The sequence below is a fragment of the Colletotrichum gloeosporioides genome (assembly GCF_011800055.1).
Source record: "Colletotrichum gloeosporioides strain Lc1 chromosome Unknown consensus_41, whole genome shotgun sequence".
In the NCBI taxonomy this organism is placed as follows: domain Eukaryota; kingdom Fungi; phylum Ascomycota; class Sordariomycetes; order Glomerellales; family Glomerellaceae; genus Colletotrichum; species Colletotrichum gloeosporioides.
Window position 1 is genome coordinate 144,867 of NW_025544686.1, and position 20,503 is coordinate 165,369.

The following is a 20,503-nucleotide window of genomic DNA, read 5'->3' on the forward strand; positions in this document are numbered from 1 at the left end:
GTCAGATGCAACCCCTCGCAACATAGCAAATGACGCATCCTGCATCCTGGCCGTCTCGTCACCGTCACATGGCCGTTAGGTACACATGCAAGGCAATCCGGAGTTTGATCGGAGAACTCATCTTTCTCATATCGCAAGTCGCAGATGACAGAAAAGCGCGGATGTCTCACTCGATGGGCAAATCGAGGGACAGGCCCGTACCTCCCTCCCTCGCTCCCGAACCCCGGCTTACCACACGTGTACACCTCCACAAACCCCCGGTCAGCAATCTCACACCGAGTTGCGGGAGGCCCCGGGACCGGTCAAGAAGACGACTGCTGTTTCGCGCGTACTTGCCCCCATGTGACAATGACATGCCTCCTTCGCCGAGAGATGGCCCGGTGAGGTCGACAACATGCTCCCTCTCCCGAGGATGGATGCCGACCCTGGACGTTACCGGCTGAGGTGTCGTGCTGAATCGGACCGAGTCCGGTATCGCAGAACGCTCGTCACATTGCACGTCGAACGTTCAACCTCGGACCAACGGCCCCAAACCATGCTGCAATGCCGGTTCATCAAAAGGACTGCGCATAGATTGACCGCAACTCTGTGCACTGTCCATATATCGACCTCCTCGTCCTGGAAAGAGAGAGAGAGAGGCATGGGAGATTTGGACGTGCGCGTCCCTCGCAGGGTTGCGTGCGTCGTCACATCTCACCTTTCGGCAGCTTCCCTAAACCTTCGAGCCCAATTTTCTTCTTCCCCTTCTGAGATCTGGACCCGCGATGTGAAACCGCCCAATCATCGTGTCCCAAAATCGTTCTGCAACGACTTGACAAGCAACCTAACGTGCTGAATAAACGATACGTCATATTCTGCAATCATTTAGCCTTCAGCTGGCGCCGGACTGATCCGCAATGTTGCGCTTATTAGGCGTTGAGGCTTTTTATATGCTTGTCCCGCGGGCCTCAAACTTTTCTGCTTTTTTGTTGCTGCCCTGGCGTCCGCTCTGTGACTAATTCCTGGAGGACACCGATCTTTCGAGTGAATTCTCGGCGTTTTACCTCTATATCACACGATGTAAATCGCGCGTAGCTGTCGGGTGCATCTGACTGTGTGTGTCGGACCTCGGACCTCGCTCCGAGACTGAGAGGATTTAGGGCGGGAGAGCTTCACAGCCCAAAAAGAATAGCGAACACCAAAAAATGCCCAAAGCCCAAAAGTCCGCCCTATGGCTTGGACCCCCGCCCGTGGAATCCGCGGACTGTCACATGAACCTCAGTATTGCTTATGCTTTCCGTTGTAGGGTTTGTTTGCCATGAGATATGGACGGCCACAAGATCAAGTCATGTCATGAATGAGAGCCTTCGTATAACACTTTCACGATGCCGCATATGGGTCACTTGCAAGAGGAGGAAGTATTTTTGACTTTCGTCAAAAGGACACCGGGGATGGGGGTATCTGAAAATATATATTGGGTGCGCGCCGTCGCTCTGCGCGGCTAACAATCCAATCCTCCCACGAGAAATCTGTCTGCCGCCTCCAAATGTTTCTGTCCTGTTTCCAATATAGCCATGTTACGCGGGTATCAAAAAAAGAGTCCAGCGTCTTGGTATCGTGTTCTTACACGCCCTGTCGGGTGTGTGTTCCGTTCATGCTCATGCTACTTCCCGCCCCGTGAGAAACGCCGCCGGTGATGCTTTCTTCTGCTGCTGCTGGTCGCTTTCATGTGATTAAATAAAAAAGAGAGGGCGATGTATGTTTCGCATCTCCCATGCCGCCGCCGCTCTTATGATTAGTTATGGTGTTTATTCGTCGTCGTCGTCTTCCGATCCCCTCGTTCTCCTCGCCGTGACTTCAACCGGGCGTCAATCCATAGACGACAGGGAGGACCGCTCGTCGACCTCGAGCCTCTTAGCCGCGGGCTCGCTGTCGCCGTCGCTGCTGTCCTCCACGTCGTACTTTTCCTGCCACAGTTTCCGCAGCACCTGGTACAGGAACAGGTACTGCGCCTCGGCCTGCACCATGCTCCGCCTCTGCTCGCGCAGCGCGTCGACGGTCGCGTAGATGAGATCTTCGCCCGCGCCGCCGGCCCCCGCGTCGTAGTCCAGCAGCGCGCCCTCGTCGAGCTCGCGCATCAGGTGCTCCAGCGTGATGAAGGTGCCCGTGCGCCCGACGCCGGCGCTGCAGTGGATGATGCGCGGCTGCGTGTCCGGGGCGGGCGCGGCGGTGTTGTACTCGCGCGAGAGGCGCATGAGGGTGAAGAAGCTGCCAAGGTCGTCGACGGCGGGGACGCCGAAGTCGGGCCACTTGGTGTAGAGCATGTGCCAGACTATCCTGTCCTCGTCCTCGTCGCCGACGCGCAGCCGCAGCTTGCGCACCTCGATGGCGCCGTTCTCGAGCGTTTCGAGGGAGTCGAAGGAGAGCGTCGCGGTCCAGCCGTCGTTCCAGCCGTCCGTCTCGTTGAGGACCCAGCCGCCGCCGTCGGCCTCCTCGTCCATGGGCAGGTAGGGGAAGCACTTTGCCTGGTTGTTCTCGAACATGCTCGTGAGCTGGACGATGACGACGGGGGAGGAGAGCTGCTCGGCGACCATGCGCCAGACGAAGTCGAGGGATGCCTGCGTCGGGCCCTGCATCGCGATGTAGCGCAGCGGCTCGAGGTCCTTGTTCGAAGGAGACGTCAAGGTGATGGTGGAGGCGTTGACGTAGTCGAGCTCGTCCTCGGGGACGCGCAGCTTGATGCGGTTGTGGTTCCAGGGCTTGATGTTGAAGTAGCGGTCCTGGACGCCGCGACTCAGGTCGGTCTGCTTGAAGGAGCCCCATTTCGAGTTCTCGTTAGCGTCGGGGGCCATGCCGGCGGCGAGGCGGTTGCGTTCCTGCCAGACGAGCTCCTGAAACTTATTCTCCAGGTCTGTGGGCAGCCGCGACATGTCATGGTCAGCGCCTAGTCCTCGTTTTCTGGAGGGCTTCCAACGAGAGGGGCTCCGCGAGGGGCTCCTACCTGGGGTGGAGAGATCCAGGAAGGCCGGGATCTTTGGCTTGGGGGTCGAGCTCGCCCGGCTCTCCCTATCCGACGATGCCCTGGCGGCGGCATCGTCCCTGCCCTCCTTATTTTTCGTGGATGCCGGCGAAGAGGTAACGCCGTCGTGGGAGACGATGGCGGGCGGAGGCGAGGAGGGCAGGGCGGCGGGCGGCGGGGAGCGGACGCGCTTGCCGGAGCTGCGCAGATGCAAGCCGCGGAAGGCAGACTTGCGCAGGCCGGGCTTCGGGGACTGGCGGCCGCTGCTGGTGACGGTGACGGTCGTGGAGGGGTAGATTTGCTGGGGCGAGGGGTGCTCCTGCTCGATGATGCCGCTGCCGTTGCGGGACAGCGGGGGCTTGACGTCGGTGGTGGAAATGGTTGGGATCTTTGGTTTCCTGCGGAATTTCGGGAGGTGGTCCATCTTGTTCGCGCGGGGTGGCGTTGGTAAGGCTGAGGATGTCACGGTGGGTGCGCGGGGTGCGCTGTAGAGGCGTGAAGCTGTTGCGACGACGGTGGGGTTTCGGTGGCTCGTCGGATGGAAGTCGGAGGATGACCGCGAAAGCGATGAAGCTGACGGAAGGAGCGTCAAAGAAGTCGGCGAGATGGTGCGAAGCACCGCCCGGCGTGAAGGGACGCTTAAGTAGGCCGTAATGTCGTCAGAGTTTTTGGGGGCCGCCGTGGTGGTGGTGGTGAGTGTGGTGGCAGTCGGCGGCCTGCAGGAAGCTCCTTTCTTTTTTTGGATATAGCGTGGCGGCCCGGCGAGACGGAGAGGTGCAGCGAGGGCCAAAGTTGGGGTAGAGCGAGTCGGGCGTCTGGTGCGGCGTAGCTTAACCGTAAGGCGGGCTCGGAGTTTTGTTGGTTTGTCGGCTTCCCTTGGGATGGCGAGGGGTGCTTGCTGGTGGAAGGGAGAAGAAGATGTTTGCACCCCGTAGGGATGAGGCAGAGAGAAAGAATCAAAGGAGAAAAAATATGTGTCGCCGTTGGCCAGGAGGCAGGCAGACGGGCAGTGTGATGTGTGTGAATCACAAGTCCAACGACAGGACAGGCGCGCGCGAGAGGGTGGACTCGACAGATGACGAGTGGCAGGGCACTAGCTGCGTTCCTGGCGATCGGGATGAGAGACGCGCATGGATAGGCCCTCGGTGGTGCTCGCTGCAGAGTCGGGGGGCGTGAACGTGGGCGTGGGCGTGCGGTGCGTGGACGAGGGCGTGCTGCGTCCTAGTTCGTGCGTCACGAGTCGGGTTTCTTTTTTGGTTTGTGTCACTCGGGAGGCACGTGCCGTCGGCCAGGAAGGGAGTCGGGTGGTGGGATGACGGGGGAAAGGTTGTTTGATATTAGGGGAGAGTAGAGGGAGACAAGTATTGATTTTGTTTTCTTGCGGAAAAGAGAGAAGGAGGGAGGGAGGAGGTATGGAGAGGGAAAAGAGAGAGAGCGAGGAAACCCTGACAAGAGAGAAGAGAGAGAGCGTGTGAGCGGAGGCCGCAAAAGAAGAAAGCTGTGAAAAAAAGACAGCTTGAAGAGGGTTGGTTGGCCTTGCTTCGGAAGCGGAAATTGCCACGATTAGGACGACAATACGGAGTTGAAATTTGATTATAATAATAAAAAAAGGCGGGTATCGCAAGCTCTCTCTTTTCGGTAAAAGCTTCCCGTCTTTTTCCCCACGAACGGGAACGTGGGCAGGCAGGGCGAGCAACGTGGAGCCTGGCTGAGCAGTGGGAGGAGGAGGAGGTTGACGGAAGAAGAGACCGAGGGAGAGGATGAAGACCAGAGGAAAGAGAAAGGAGGGCGGCGCAAGATGAGGCTTCCGGACGTGTGGGCGGGTGTTATCGAGACATGATCGGAGTAGGTAGTAGGAGTTAAGGGGGAGCAGACGTGAGATGATGACAGCAGCGAGAGTCCAGACGTTAGGCAGGTTGGTTGGGAAGTTCCCTGGATCCAGCTTCGTTGCACGTTCTGTTTCCGGCCGAGGGGCGGACTTTGGCGATTGGGCAAGACGGCCTGGACCCGATGGAATTCGATACAATCTAGCCGTCCCTTTTTTCCCTGTTCCTGCAATCTGCAAATGCGACTTTACTTTGGCCAGGGGGCTTTATTTTCTCTTCCCGGCTTCCGGGCACCTCGTCAAACTCAGTGGAGGGCAGCATTCGCTCGCAGTGTTTGCCTGTCTTCTGTCCTGCCCTGCCCAGGTTCAGTGTCTTTTTTGCCTCCCGCCCGCAGCGGCTGACAGGGGCCTTCAAGGCAGTGCACGGAGGTTTTGCTGGGTTTCTAGGGGGTTAGCACCGTAGCACCTGCTTTGGGGGAGGGGGGCTAATGGCGAGGTGGGGGCATCTTTGCTTCTGGGCGACACGGCGCCAGGGGGGACCCAGGGCGTTGTAGCCCCACTAGCCTCCGCCTTGCCGCCGCGTCCCGAGGAGCTGGAAGCCCACTTCCACTGATTGGGCTTCCATGCCTCACTCACTCCTCCCCGATGCTGTGCTGCTGGTGCTGGCGTTGGTGCTGCTGCAGGGCATGGCATGGCAGGGCAGGCAGGTTGGCACCTCAGTTAAACCACCTCCCTGCAGCTCACCGTACAGCGGCAACCATATCCCGAAACGGGGGGCTGCCCGCCCTTTTTCACTCCCGCACGGCATAATCCCCGCCGTCTCATTGGCCGTTTCCACTAACTTTTCGGAAAACTTCCAGCTGAACTGACGAGCAACCTTCACCACAAGCCAAGATTGGAAGATTGAGATCTGGCCGCTCGTATCTCGGCATCTTCCCTCTACAAGAATTCTGTCTTCAGACTTTTCTTGCGGAAGAAAGTCAAAGAAGTTTAAGTAAACATCCTATTCAACGTCTCTCCTCTCAAGTGCGACAGTCGGACAGGGTCGGTCCAGTGATGCCGAGTGGGTTACCTCTTCGAGGAGGCTGTGGAGGAAAATCAATGTCCATCGTTCCCTCTCTCTTCTCCCCCACGGGCATATCAAAAGTCCCCCATTCGTCCGCAATCTCGTTCGTCTGTTTGGCGGAACCGCCAGGTTCGACGAAACTTGCCGATCGCGCGAGCGCCACACTCCTATTTCAAGATGGGTGGCGGACGGGACGGGCCCGCCGTCGCCGCCGCCTGTGACCTGTCACGGCCGAGTGTGTTCTGCCGACGAAAGTAAGCAGAAACCGCAAGAGCCCTTCTCGGCTTGTTGTTCCACCCCGACGGTTTTATTTCCCATGGAGCAGATCATGTCGCCCGTAGCGCCGCAGTATTGCGTGCGTGTTTGTTTGTCTGCAAGTCATTCGGCCATTCGCCGCGCATGCGTGTGTGGGTGCTAAGTTTAGATACCTTGCCGTAGATGATTACCCAACACGAGCGGAATGGGAAAGGCTTGGCAAACCTACTTACTGGAAAGAGCGGAAAGCAAACATTATGGAAGGTGAATCGTCCGTGGCGTCGGTGCTCCATGTGTGTGTATGCGTCTGTGTTGGCCTCACATCATCAGAGACGACTTTCTCGCAACTACACCACACGGGCACGATCCGTCAACACGAGACCGAGATACTACACTTCGGTACTAATTTCCCCCTCCCCTCCAACGCTGCCCCCGTTCCGGATGACAAGCTTCTGGAATAACTCTATCGGCTGCAGAAGGCATCCAAACTAAGGTCTGTTACTACCAAGCCGGCCCGCCAAGCCCGGAAGCCACGCCATTCGCTACAGTGTCATCGTCGTCTTGGGCAAGTCGTTGCGTTAGGCGTACGACTCGAGATGCGTTGGTTCCATGCAACATACATCACGTAATGCTTGCGACTCTCTGCCGTCGTCACAAGTTGCCTACGTTGCTACTGATACCATCACACAGCCCTGTTTTTACCCAGACTTTCGCCGAGCAAGCCTTTTCGGAACGAAGCGACTTTGACCGCACACCACCCCTTTTCCTTCGAAAACAACGCCAAGCACAGACCAGACTTCAGATGATTCACGTTCTGCAGCATCTCGCGGACGATCTACAGAGGCCCCCCACCACCATCCCACAAACAAGGATACACCAAGACTCTTGAACGAGTAAGCAAAAAGAAGGTGAGTTGAAATTTGGCCAAGCAAAAATAAAGGGGCAGGCCTGTTGAGGCTGATCATCCCCTTTGATAATATCTCCGACTTATCGACGACGTCCAGCCTGCTTTACATCCGCGTCGAGTATCCCTGCCAGAAACGCCCTCCCCCCATAGCTCGTCGACCTCAGGCCTTATAGCGGTCATGTTCTTGGTCTGCGTGTAAAATTACATGGTTATATCCTTTCAGTTTTCTCCTACAGCTCCTTTAGTAGCACAGTTCTTCCTCCCAATATCGCAGTGACGTCCCCCCTAAATGGTGAAACGTGTAACACTTGGTCCGCGTTGACGTTGCCGTCGCAGAAAAGCACAAAGGCCACTTACACGCCCGAGTACACAGCCGTCACGAACCGCCCACACTCCACCCGCTGCTCCAAGCTCACCTTCCTGCCCTTGCCGTCCTCGCCCAGCCGGACCGTCTGCCGGGGCGTCAGCTGGAACCGGTGCGTCTCGCCGCCGCGGCCCATGAGCGCGTCACCCGCGCCGCCGTCCAGCGCGCCGATGTAGCCCGGCGCGTTGAGGTTGTTGCGCTTGCCCGTGCCGAGCTGGTAGTGCTCGTTGCCGCCCCAGAAGAGCACGTCGGCGCCCCAGTTGGTGTCGTTCTCGGAGCCGCGCGCCCCGGCGCCCACGCGCGTCACGTTGTCCATCGTCGCCGACACGTGCGTGCTGCCGACCGAGATGTCGTGCAGCCGGATCGGGCACATGCGATTGGCCTGCTCGTCGAACTCGAAGAGCGAGGAGAGCGCCTTGACCTTGGCCGGGCCGGGCGTGACGTGCGTCCACTTGCCCGTGCCGAGGGAGCCGTACACGCCCTGGCCGCAGGCCCAGAGGTCGGCTGCGATGCGGGGCATGCGGCGCGCGGGGGCGAGGTCGTCGGTGGTGGCGGCGGTCAGGATGCCTCCCGCCTCGGCGGCGTCGACGGTGAAGAAGGTGTTCATGCCGCCGGCGGCAACGGAGGTGATCTTGGGGATCAGGCCGCTGTTGGCGTAGAGCTTGGCGGTGGGCAGGAGGGAGGGCACGTCAATCCTCTGGTAGATGGCCTCTGCGGGCAGTCCGAGCTGGCCGTAGGTGTTGTCGCCAAAGGTGAAGAGCTTGCCGTCCTTGTCCAGGGCCGCGGAGTGGAGGTCGCCTGCTGCGATCTTGGCGATCTTGAACCCGGACAAACCGGTGATTTCATGCGGCTGGTCGTAGGGACCCGCGGGGCGGGATGTCCAGCTGAGGCCGGGGATGCCCATCTGTCCGTTGGACGGGAACTCGGAGGTGCTGGCGGCGGCGGAGAAGACACGTCCCTTGGACGTCAGCAGCAGGCAGTGCTGCAGGCCGCCCTTGACGTCGATGACCTTCTCACCGCGGCTGAGCGTCTTTGGTGTCAGGATTCTGAAGTTGACAGTCTCGGGGCCGCTGGAGCTCCAGAAGGGGATCCAGGACGACGACTTTGACTGGGGCTCCAGCTTGGCGCCTGACTCTTGGTCATTGCGGGCCGCCGGGAGTGAGTATACCGATCCGTTTGATGAGAGAGCGATGATGCGGTCGCTGGAAACTGTAATCTTGGAAATGTCCTTGCCTTTGAGCGTCTCGACAGGTGACGGGTCCGTCTTTGAAAAACCCAATCCCCACTGCACAATGTCGCCCTTTTCCGTCACGGCAGCGCCGAAATCCTGCGTCAGCTTCAGATCCCTCAACAGCTTCCCGTCAAAGTAAGGAATCCTCCTCGGGAGCTTGACGACGCTCTCCTTGGACTTGGGGTCGATGACCTTGCCCACGTTAGAGCCCCAGGCGTAGACGCCGGGGTTCTCCCAGCTCTTCTTGACCTGGAGGTGCTGGGAGCTGATGAGGTCGCGGTTCTCCTCCTTTGATCCGGACTGCGACTGCTTCCTCGACTTCTCAAACTCGATCTCTGCTTGCTGGTACTTTGGCTTGCGGGCGTCGGCATCCTTGCTCTCGCCGCTGAGCAGCTGCTTGAGGGGGCCGTTCATGGAGTCGTCCAGGTAGTAGAGACCACCACCGACTCCCGCCGTGAGAGCCAATGGGATGAGCTTTCCGAGTAGAGACTTCTGGCCCGGACGGCCAGGGCCTCCGCTGGCATGGCGACGCCATTGCTGGCGTGCGGCGGCGGAAGAGCACCTCTGCGCTGTAAGAGACGCGCGGGCGTGGGTGACGGTTCTGCAAGCCTTCATCGTGAGGCTCCCAGGATGAATCAGATTAAAAGATGGTGTAAGTAAGGGATCGGATTGTATCGCAATAGGTGCATTGAGACAGCCAGAGGAACACCGCAGAGTGAGGTGCGGCCGGGAGGTCGCTGACAGGTCGTGAGGTCATCCACGAAAACTAAAAGTTCGATTCGCCAGCACTAAATCTAGACTTTGGACCCCTGGCAGCCCGTGCAGGGACCGTGCGCCCCGCAGCGGATGGAACATGCGGGCCCCACCACGAAAAGCCATCGCAGCTGGGGCCAATGATTTTCCGCCCAGTTTACGGCAGGGACCTCCACTACGGGCAACTGAAGCTGAGGTGAGGTGAGCTGGCAGCACCACACCGAACCGGACAGCTGTGCTGCAAAAGGTGGGAACGTCAACCGGCGCCAGACCGGACACGGACAGCTTGCCCCGATCACCACCCCCGAAGCTTCCCTCCACCGTCCCGAGCAGGCAGTCCACCATGTACGACGACTCCTGGTACAGCTTCGTGCCCGACGTGGCCAAGAAGGCTGCCTCTGCCGCGCAAGGATCTGGCCACCGTCGCAAGGAGTCGCTCCTGCAGCAGCCCAACGTGAGCCCGCGATGCTTCAACCCCACCTCGTTATGGACAGCTTTCTAACAGCAGCTTGCGTTGCAGGGCATAGCACAAGCGTCGGATACCCCCGAAGCTCTCGACGAGATCTTTGAAGAGATTGAAGACATAAACACGCCCCCGGAGGCCACGGTTCTGCGCCGCGCCAAGTCGTACTCCGACTTCTACCATGTTGTTCGAGCTCAATTAGCCAAAGACGAGCAGAAGAAGAGGAGGAAACGGAGGAAGGACAAGAGTTGGGACGCCCTAGACGTCGCGGCACAGGTCAATGATCCCAGTCTGAGTCGCAGGCCAGTGCTGGACCAATGTGACGAGCAGCTCCTCGAAGTCAGCCAGCAGGAATACTTGTGCGTTCGGCATCCTCACTTTCTGGGAAGGTCGCTAACAGAGACCAGGCTGTACAAAGACCAATTGACGCTGACTGAACGACACCTCGATGCCCTCATCGACGACACGAACGCTGCCCTAAAGCTGCTGACGACGCTCTCCGATTCGTTCCAGTCTGTGGAAGCCCAGACTTCGTCGTTCCAGTCGCAATGCGAGGAACTGCTGTCCGAGCAGCAGAGACTCGAGAAGCTTGCGGACGAGGTTGGCACCGATATTCACTTCTATCTGTACCTCGACAACGTCACAAGACGTCTGAACGCGCCTGGTGCGGGCCGTTTGGTAGACGACGACTCCTTCGGCGAGGTCCTGAGGAACTTGGATTCCTGCATAAACTTCATGGCCAAACATGTACGGTCCCTTCGCCTCTCATCTTCCATTGTGTCTAACCTCAAATATTAGACAACCTACCGTGATGCTGAATCCTATCTTGCGCGCTATGAGTCTCTGCTCACCAAGGCATTGCATCTGCTCGAGGTCGGCTTCACGAACCGACTAGACAGTATCTCATCCGAGATTGCAGGTCAAATCGCAGCGACAAAGTCGGAAGCGACGCGGCATGCGATCGCCTACGGCCGCTTCCAAGATATGATTCTGGACTCGTACTCATTGATCCCGAATATCCACAAAGTCGTCAATAGCGTGTACGACGAATACGGTCTTCCCATCGCTGGTGTCGCCAAGGAGATATACTCCAATACCGTCAGCAACCTCTTCCAGTCATATCTCGCCGTTCGCGATCGCGACCTGAAGCCCATGATGCAGCACGACGTGGACGAGTTTAGGAAGGAGATCAAGGACCTGTCTGTGGAGACGGCGTCGAGAAACTACATCAAGCAAACGTTTGAACGCGCCTTCAACGAGTCTAACCTGTTTGCCAAAATCTTTGGCCTGGATCTCCAATGGAGCTCAGACCTCGAGTCTGCCTACATGGTTCTCAAGTCAAACAACAGGTCGCTCGTTAACCCGGCCAACATCGTGCACTTGGCCACAAACTTGCAATCCTCCCTGCAATCCGCTGACCTGGACACTATCTGCAGTGTCGTCGGTTGGCTGACTAATGAGTATCTGGTTCTTGACTACGATGAAGAAGAGTCTCCCTTTGCTCGTCAGTGCCGAGAACTCAGTGCTAGGCTGCTGACGGAGCACCTGTGGGTATTCACCGACAACTCTTTCGAGGCGGAGATCACCAAGACGGTCACCAAGGCCGTGGTGAAGGACGACGCACTCACAATCGGGCCTGTCATTAATGGCTTGTCTACGTCCAACGCGTACCCCACGGTGAAACAGGCGTTGACGCTGCTGTCCATGTACGATCAAGCAATGCCGAAAGAACGAAGCGTAAGTCCTACCGTCCCGATCCATTCGAAACAGACTAACACCGTCAACAGCAAAAGAACAGCCAAGTCGTCTTCAAGATCGTCCGCGAAACGATTCAAATTCTGCAACGCGCCGAAGCACGCATCAAGTCCATCAAAGCTGGCACCGACGCCGACCTTTTTATGATCAAGAACCTCCTCATCATCAAGAACGAACTCGTGTCTCTCGAGATTGGTGACATTCGCAGCGATGCCGCCGCCATGCAGCACTTTGGCCATATCTGGGACCATTTGAGCCCTCAGAACTGGGTCGGCCTTGTCAGCAACATCATCAGCATCGGCTCGCTGTGGTCACGTGGCGGCACGCAGCAGCCGTCGGTCACGGCGAAGACGTTGACGGTGGAGGACATGAGCGAGCAGCTTGACGAGCTGCTGAGGCAGTCGATCGTCACTTTCACTCAGCGCTGGGGCAAGTTGATGAACGATGCGAGAGAAAGAAAGGTGGGAGTGAAGCCGATTGGCAAGGTCGAGAAGGAGCTGGACGAGGTGTTGCAACGGGCATTCAGTAACCAGCCTGAGGTCATTAGCAAACTCAAGGAGGCTATCCAGATTAATGCGCAGGCGCAAGAGGCGGCGAACGGGGAGAAGAAGGGTATCAGGCGGTACTAGATATTGGACATTTCAGTGGAAGCCAAACAGCATCGGGCAATCAGGACTCGATTAATATTTCGACTATACTGATGCATAGCTAACCATGATATCAACGATACTTGTTTGTTATTGTTATATGTCTTTCTCAGATGGCCCGCCTGTCTGAATTCGATGATAATCTGAATTGATAGGTAGGAAGTTATTGCAGCGACTGCGAAACCAACTCTATTGTGCTCACAACTAACCGGAACGCAGCTGAGTCATCAAGTTGAGGACCACAATGAGCCAAACGGTAGCACGCCATTCGCGCCTTGGATGCATGCCCCACACCAGCTATCTGGGGAACCGGCAGCTGATAAATAAATCTCACCTAAACCTAAAGCTACTCAAGCTCAGGGTCCTTCAACCAACAACCACCATTTCGCCTCTCGATCAATTGAAGCCGCCGTGTTCTCGCCGCAGTTCTGCCAGCTAGTCTCGCATCCGGTCGCGAACACAAGACTTTTCACTAAGTCTCTGTCCCAAAAGAGCCGAGAGAGGCCCCGATAAGCGATTGGGCGCGGGGTTAGATCCAGACTGAGAACACACAATGGCGGACGCGGTAGTCGACCCCGAGATCGCTGGCGGCGGAGCGCTGCAGACGGCCAAGGATCTCTTTGCCGGTGCAGCTGGTGGTATCGCGCAGGTCCTCCTGGGTAAGTTCCTCTGGACTGGGCTCATTTTGTGTCTTATCGTCGAGGAAATCCAAACGAAGAGAGCATGAGTTTGTGTTTCCCGAGTTGAAGCTTCGGCACGGGGCCGACTTCGGAAGAACATCCGAGCTCAACGACATCTCACTCCCACCACCGATAATCTCACGATATCTCATCTCAATGAGCCCAATTGATCGGTACAATGAATTGACATGCTAATCGTACACAGGCCAGCCCTTTGACATTGTCAAGGTCCGCCTCCAGACCTCCACAACCGCAACAACAGCCGTCGACGCCGCCACCCAGATCTACAAGAACGAAGGCCCCCTCGCCTTCTACAAGGGCACCCTCACCCCCCTCCTCGGCATCGGCGCCTGCGTCTCCATCCAGTTCGGCGCCTTCCACCAGGCGCGCCGCTACTTCGAGGCCGCCAACTCCGCCAAGGTCGGCAGCCCCGCGCTCTCATACGGGCAGTACTACGCCGCGGGCGCCTTCGCGGGCGTCGCCAACTCGGTCATCTCGGGCCCCATCGAGCACGTGCGCATCCGCCTGCAGACGCAGCCGCACGGCGCGGCACGGCTGTACTCGGGCCCGCTTGACTGCGTGCGCAAGCTGTCGGCGCACGGCGGCGTGCTCAAGGGCCTGTACCGCGGCGAGGCGGTCACGATCTGGCGCGAGGCGCAGGCGTACGGCGTGTGGTTCCTCGCGTTCGAGTGGATGATGAACGCGGACGCGGCGCGCAACAAGGTCGACCGCAAGGAGATCCCCAGCTACAAGGTCGCGTGGTACGGCGGCCTCGCCGGCGAGGCGCTGTGGCTCGGCAGCTACCCGTTTGACGTCGTCAAGAGCAAGATGCAGACGGACGGCTTCGGCGCCGAGCAGAGGTACAAGACGATGCGCGACTGCTTCGCGCAGACGTACCGCGGCGAGGGGCTGAGAGGGTTCTGGAGGGGTATCGTGCCGACTCTGCTGAGGGCCATGCCTGTGAGCGCTGGTACCTTTGCGGTTGTCGAGATGACCATGAGAGCTATCAACTAGAGGGTATGAGACGTGGATTGTGTTTGGATGATAAGGTTTTGGAAAAGGCGGGCGACTGTCTAGGCGGAGCATATATCGGACAGGATCTTGGGTAGAGCAATATAGAGGATCTTCTGGATTACTGGCACCTTTCAATGGTTCTCTGCTTGGTGAGGACGGTAGAGTGATATCAACTGAATCTCATTTTGATTCACGCCTTGATGTCTGAAAGGCGTCCAAGCCTTTGCGAGAGAAGAGGATAAACTATCGGGCGAGGAAGGACGATAAAGTTTGGCAGACCCAGACACGTTCGGATGGGTTACCTTTGGAGCTTTGCGCCACACTCGAGAAACATCATACGTCGGATCTCTTCCTGGCTAACACGAGCGTTACGATTGATGAGGAGCTGGTATAAAATGGGTTTAGGACTCATGTCATAGACTTACTCCACAGTCATGACCCGGTGAACATATGTTCCGTAATGGGCTAACATGCTTCTGACAAGTCCGCACATCCTCGTAAACGGCTCCACCGGAAAACGAGTACAAGCTGTGACAGTGGTCGCGTGCGATGCATGAGACTAGCCTATCGTCCGCCACCTTCTTGACTTGATACATTTCGAATACTGGAGATGTTAATGCCAAAGGGGGCTTCGAAGAGTTTCTTCTCTGTGAGAAAGACTCGCGCGTGTGGCTGCATCACGCACTGGGAAATGCACATACCGCGATCCAAGATCAGATCGAATTCTGCAGGGGAAGATCAAGGCGTTGGATTTCCGCGTGGGCTGTTACGTTTCGAAGAATACCTATTCAATTTAAACTGCACTTTCTATCCAAAGCATATTCAATCTGCCCGGAAGAGGCAGCGATGGGATTATAAAAGTGAGCCCCTCGGTTACACACACAACTTGCCAACAAACCAATGGGCAAAGAGTCCCGAGGCCACTGGTATATTATTAGTAGAGGTGATCATACTTTAGGACGAAAGGGGTCGAAGAGTCTCCAAATACTGGCATTCATGTCATTCGACCCTTGATCAGGCTTTCGATGCCCATCACTCCTAGTTCTCGTGGATTCAGACATGAATCATTGACACCTGATGAGCATAGATGTTGCCGTGGAAGATGGGTCACGACTATCAATAGATAGGAAACTTTATAAGACAAAGGCTTAGTTGACAAACACCTTTTACCCTGACGGGAAGAAACAAATGAGTCTACTTTGTTCTATATGTCGCTGTCGGCTGGAAAGCTCTTATCCCATCCTGGGGAATATGATTATTCACAAGGCCACGACTTCATGGGATCTCAGGATAGTCAATTTGCAAATGATTTGACTCCATTGGATCCAGGAATCTGATCACAGAACAACTCTGATGCCGTAACGTATCGCTATGCTTTCAAAGCCGAATAAGAGCTACTGGGAGCATGTGTGTTCGCATTACAGGGGGGGGGATTTAATACCTACGTGATAAGGCAGGGTTGTCGAACCTGTTGCTGAGACGGTTGTTGGCTGAGTATTCTCTGCGCAGTTTCCCAGGTTCGCCCTGTGGGCCTGTTGTTCTCAGTGTATTCTGAAAGGTTACCAAAAGACGCCATCAGAGTGTACTCGGCATGTGATCTTGAACCAGGATATCTCGGTATGCGCTGATATCATTGTGTTGCATGTTTGGACAGCGTACCTTAAGAGAACTTGAGCCACATAACTTCACAATAGCTGATGTGCTGTGTCGATTATTACGCAGTGCCCTTTGACGCACTCCTTAAAAACAGCTACACCGCTAGTGCGATGTCAGCGCATTGTCAACCTCAACTCTTGCCCGAGTTCTTTGGTATATGAGAGACTTGTAGTTCATCTTCTCGTCCTTCAAGCAACTCATTATGGTCCTCTGGGTAGTTTGTGCAGATTGTCTACTAAGAAGTAAGGGCAGTGGTCAGCGTAAGACAAGCCTAAGGGCAATAAGACACGATGCCAGAGACCATCCTCATTCGAGCGAAACTTTTATATACAAACTAAAATAAATGAAAGATGGCAGTGAGGGCGAACGGTAGCATGGTGGCTCACACGGATCGCCAGAGGAAGGTCTGACGTGCGTATTTGCAGGAGTCAAAATTAAGTGCGAACGAGTGCCACGAACATGTTCTCACAGTGTTCCCATTTTTCACAACACGAATACATTGCACAGCTTCAAAATGAGCACGTATGTAGGTACTATGCTAGACCTGGTGGCTTCTTGACGGCATTGCACATGTAACGCGCTATTTCCACCGTCAAGAGACAGACTGCAATCAGTCGATAACTTAAAAGGGCGATTCGCGAGTCGAGAAATTGATCTTACAAGGAAATCTTAGTGGGATTTGATGGTCGGATCGGTTGACTCGGCCCAGAATCATTTGACCTGTAAGCAGGAGTAGAACTAGATGATGCCGAAAGTCAAGCTACCAGCAACACACCACAGCCAAACAAAGCCTCAAATCTTCTAGTGATCTCTTTCGTCATCAGCTTATTTTGTGGATGTAAACGACAACCATCAGTAATGACAAATTGTCTGTTATTCACACCCAGGCCTCGTTCAAAATGCGGCAAAGCTCTTCCCTAGAGAGGCAAGCCTCTGTAAGTTGCGTGAATCGGAAAACCTATAGGACACGGGACATATTACTTAGATTTTTCTGCTTGTATTCACTTGAGCTAAACACACTCTTTATGTATGTTTGTAGCACGACACTTGAATCCTTTCAAGGAAGATGAGAGAGTATTAGGTTCAGTGTATTCATTTTCCCACTGGAGTAAAGAATTCTGAGTATCTCAAAGTTTATCTAATAAAGTGAAAACCGTACTTTCGGCGCTATAAGACTATTAAATGGCGGTAGTAATTGCACGCAGCAGAAATGTATTAGGTAGGTGTAAGTGAGTGATTAGAGTGGAGATGGGAAAGCTCCCGCCACAGGATTGTAATGATACAGTTTCCTCACGCAACCTGCTTACACAAATCTCCTACCTCCGACGCATTATTTTATCAGTATACATCGTCGACAACGGAAGTACTCGAAAGCGAGGAAAGACGCGCAGTCTCTAGCAACTGCTGGTCGGGGATATGCATATAAAAACACGCACAGATATGTGTTCATGCCGAACGTCGCGGGGTCCTCAAAGACCGAATTATTGCAAAAGACGACATTATCCGGAAGTACTGAGCTCTCGTCAATATAGGATAGATATAGTGTAGTTATGATTGAATGACACACTGGTCATGAGTGCGAACAAAGAATGGCAAATGACTGCTTCTGGTGGACCCATCTTGCACATGGCTGTCGAAAGCTCAGGGGAGCCTTCAAAGAGGTAAGATACATCTATATTTTTACTGCTCTGGGGAACCTGTCTTTGTAACCTAATGGGATTCAAAGCTACAAATATTCTCGGCTTGGTCCTCCAGCACCAACTCGCTGTGTCTCTCAGAAACATGGCGGAGAAAGTTTGAATGTTACCGCGCAGACCGCGCAGACCGCGCAGTCCCGAAGACATGTGCAAGACAGAATTTGGAGTCACCACCCTCCTAAGAGTATTGGGTCAGTAGTCTCTTCGGACAATGGAGCCAACGAACGACTGCAACCCCCGATGCCAGTGCTTTCACAAGGCAGATCTCTCATGAGTGCCCGAAAGTCTGCTGAGCGATTGCAGACTACTTGTATGCTGCTGGACTTTGGAGGCTGAAATCACGACGCTGAAGATTGATCAATGCTATTTTGTTTTGGAGTATGAAAAACTTGCTCTGAAGGGAGTTCATATATTTGTTTTCTCCGGATTTTCTTTAGACTAACGAGCATTCAACTTTGAATGACAAGCATCGAGATCTCCCTTCGCATGCTTTTGAAAGGAAAAGGGTTGATAGGCTATATATTGAAGCCGTCTGGGTTGAAAGTCCATCCGCACAGATAGTGGTGGCACAGAGCGGCAGGGTCAACAGTTCGTGACCCAGGGAAAGCCATAGGCACACCTCAGGCTGGACAACTAGCGCTGTGACATTTCAATTTCTCTAGTTCGTCCTTGCCGTTCTCTCCAGAACTTCCAAGCCGGGAAGCCGAAAATATTCCACTACGGGGATATGGATAGTCCTTAAGTCTGTGCTGTAGGTTGATGATACCCCTGCTAGTTCGAACCCTCATTATATCTTGGAAGAGATCTAATAGTATGGTATGTTAGGCTTACGTAAAATAGAAGTCTGTTTTAGTAAATTACTTACTTCTAGGTATCTTAAGAGCTTCTGCAACATGCTTACTCTAGTGGTAGGTAAGGCGTAGTTTGTAGTTGGGTGGGAAGGTATTATCGTTAAGTATCTACGTAATGTGGGATCCTGATAGCTAGAAGACTACCGTCGTCTTCGACTACAAACTTAATATCAATAATGGTAAAGACAACAAACGATTGCAGCCTTTGAATTCAACTCTGCTGAAAGACAGATCTCTAACGAGGAATGGGAGGTCTGCTTCATAATAGGAGGCAACAGTTATGTTGCTGGACTTCGTCAAAGCTACTAATGTAAGAGGGCATGGATCGCAGGACACTCACTATACCTCGGACAATCTACTACGTGCGCTAAAGCGAGATTATATACCTATTCACCACTCCAGACTTCCTTCAGAGTGACGAACGCATCGTTTTGAACGACACCCCTCGAGCTCCCACTACACATGCTTGTTAGAGATTCATCAGACTACAATGTCATTGTCAGGCTATATATGGTAGCCAGCCAGCCTTGATGTTCATTAGCACGGGCAATGAACTGCAGGCGCGTGTCGTCCAGCTGAGTACTGCTATCTCGAGTGCCAAGGCAGGTCACCGTGTCAGGATCCCCTGGGAGCATGGAAACAATCAAACCCGGCCTTCCCTAGGTGTGCTCCGTCCGCCCCCCTGAAATTATTCAACCGGAAACCCCGGACAATGAGGAAGCAGTCGGCTGCCAGAATGTCCCTTGCCACCCGCTCTCCGCAGCTGAGCTTTGAACGGAACAGCCTGATGAATCATGCTCGCTAGAATAAAGTAGGAAATGTCGTCGTTGAGCAAGCCCGGATACTCATTTGGAAAAACATAGACACAACGCGGCCATACCCCCCTCTATATTTCCAGCGACTGAAGAGTCTGATAACCCGTTCTCGAGACTTCTGAATGACGCTGGAGGCTTCTGGGAACGACTGTGTACACGCCCTGAAGCAACCCCAGGAGATGGGTTATAAGAAGCGCAGAAAGGGCGTTGTCTCGTGATCAGAGCGATAAACAGAAAATTGTGGTCATGGTGGTAGTGGTACTAGTGAGTTGTAAGACGTAACTCAGTGTGCCGCAACTCAAGAATCGTCAACGAAGGTTCTTACCTATGCAGCTTACTCCTATTTGTTTTTGTCGATAATCAGTCAGCGGCGTACCTCATCCGCGTCTTCAGGGTATTCGTTAAAAAAACACATACGACGATGACGATGTGGCAGGATGTAGCGTACGAACTGTACAGCCTCTCTCCTCGTAGACTCTAACCCAAAGGCCCAAAGGATCGCCATGGGAGGTTTGCAGCGGCGAATCTCACGAATCTCCATTTCTACATGGGCGAGTGGACTGGAAGACTTGCCCGGTGACGGTGAGAAGTCTTAACAGGTACGGTTAAATAGTCCATGTTCTGGGTGGCTAGGCCTTAAGGCTATCATCTAAGCCTTCTGATCGCGATCGCAAAAGGATCACGACTTAGCTGGGACCTTTCACACGCGTCAGATGACACTCCTCACGACTTCTGTACGCTGACTAACAGCGTCGCAAAAATGATTAGCGGCAAAAATGTCAAAAAGTAAGTCTCACGAGAAGTGAGAATTTATTGACAAGAAAGGGATTCGAACCCTTGCCTATTTCTAGACTAGCACCTGAAGCTAGCGCCTTAGACCGCTCGGCCATCTTGCCAGATGTTGTGGATGTCAGATTGTGCGGATGTTCACGATCATTTACCCTAGGTGGGGGCGGGAGGTCTTGGGTGGGCCACGATGTTTTTAAGTGTGGATGCCAGCTACTCAGCACTCGAGCCCGAGATTGGAACCTTCAGGCTCTTCAACGGCCCACCTGCTTGACCAAAAGACGTGTCTGCTGTGGAAAGGAAACGAACAGAGATGGGGGCCGGATGGGCCAAGGGCTTTATCGTGTTCCCGCAATGAAGCCCGCCCGCGATGTCACACAGCCACCCGGCAGGCAACGCGCGCCGGTCGAAAATCTCCGGCCGCGGGCTCCATCGGTTCGCCCCTGCTTCGGGGCTGTCTGTCCGCTCACAGCGGGATCTCGGATCTTACCATGAATGCCGATCAGGAACAGGAACAAGATACCCGTTCGGATGGAGAAGCAAGCATGAGCTTAGGCAGTTTGCCACGCCGATCTCTTTCTCCCTCTATATCAGTACCAAAGCAACGGACTTCGTTGCATCAAGACCCGTCGACGTCTGTTCTGAAGGTTACAAAAGCTTCCCCACCAGCGCTTGCTGGGCAGGGATAAGTGTGCCCGGCGGTGTGGGCTTCGTCGTTGGCGTGCGACCGTTCCATTCGC

At 54.8% G+C, this 20,503-nt stretch overlaps 4 protein-coding genes across 4 annotated transcripts; 2 read left to right on the forward strand and 2 right to left on the reverse strand.

The window, feature by feature from the left end:
- Positions 1-1,847: 1,847 nt before the first annotated feature.
- GCG54_00005641 (Receptor-type tyrosine-protein phosphatase O) lies at positions 1,848-3,422 on the reverse strand (the record flags this gene model as incomplete). The annotated part of the gene is made up of 1 exon (XM_045405659.1): positions 1,848-3,422. One exon carries the CDS (start codon positions 3,420-3,422, stop codon positions 1,848-1,850), a length of 1,575 nt encoding a protein of 524 aa, XP_045264761.1.
- A 3,982-nt stretch (positions 3,423-7,404) lies between these two features.
- Positions 7,405-9,261, reverse strand: GCG54_00005642 (Ultraviolet-B receptor UVR8; the record flags this gene model as incomplete). Its single annotated transcript, XM_045405660.1, has 1 exon — positions 7,405-9,261. One exon carries the CDS (start codon positions 9,259-9,261, stop codon positions 7,405-7,407), a length of 1,857 nt encoding a protein of 618 aa, XP_045264762.1.
- Positions 9,262-9,742: 481 nt separating this feature from the next.
- On the forward strand, positions 9,743-12,246 carry GCG54_00005643 (Conserved oligomeric Golgi complex subunit 3; the record flags this gene model as incomplete). The annotated part of the gene is made up of 5 exons (XM_045405661.1): positions 9,743-9,853; positions 9,905-10,221; positions 10,270-10,609; positions 10,661-11,599; positions 11,650-12,246. 5 exons carry the CDS (start codon positions 9,743-9,745, stop codon positions 12,244-12,246), a joined length of 2,304 nt encoding a protein of 767 aa, XP_045264763.1.
- A 571-nt stretch (positions 12,247-12,817) lies between these two features.
- Positions 12,818-13,958, forward strand: GCG54_00005644 (putative mitochondrial carrier C4G9.20c; the record flags this gene model as incomplete). Its single annotated transcript, XM_045405662.1, has 2 exons — positions 12,818-12,923; positions 13,150-13,958. 2 exons carry the CDS (start codon positions 12,818-12,820, stop codon positions 13,956-13,958), a joined length of 915 nt encoding a protein of 304 aa, XP_045264764.1.
- Positions 13,959-20,503: the final 6,545 nt, after the last annotated feature.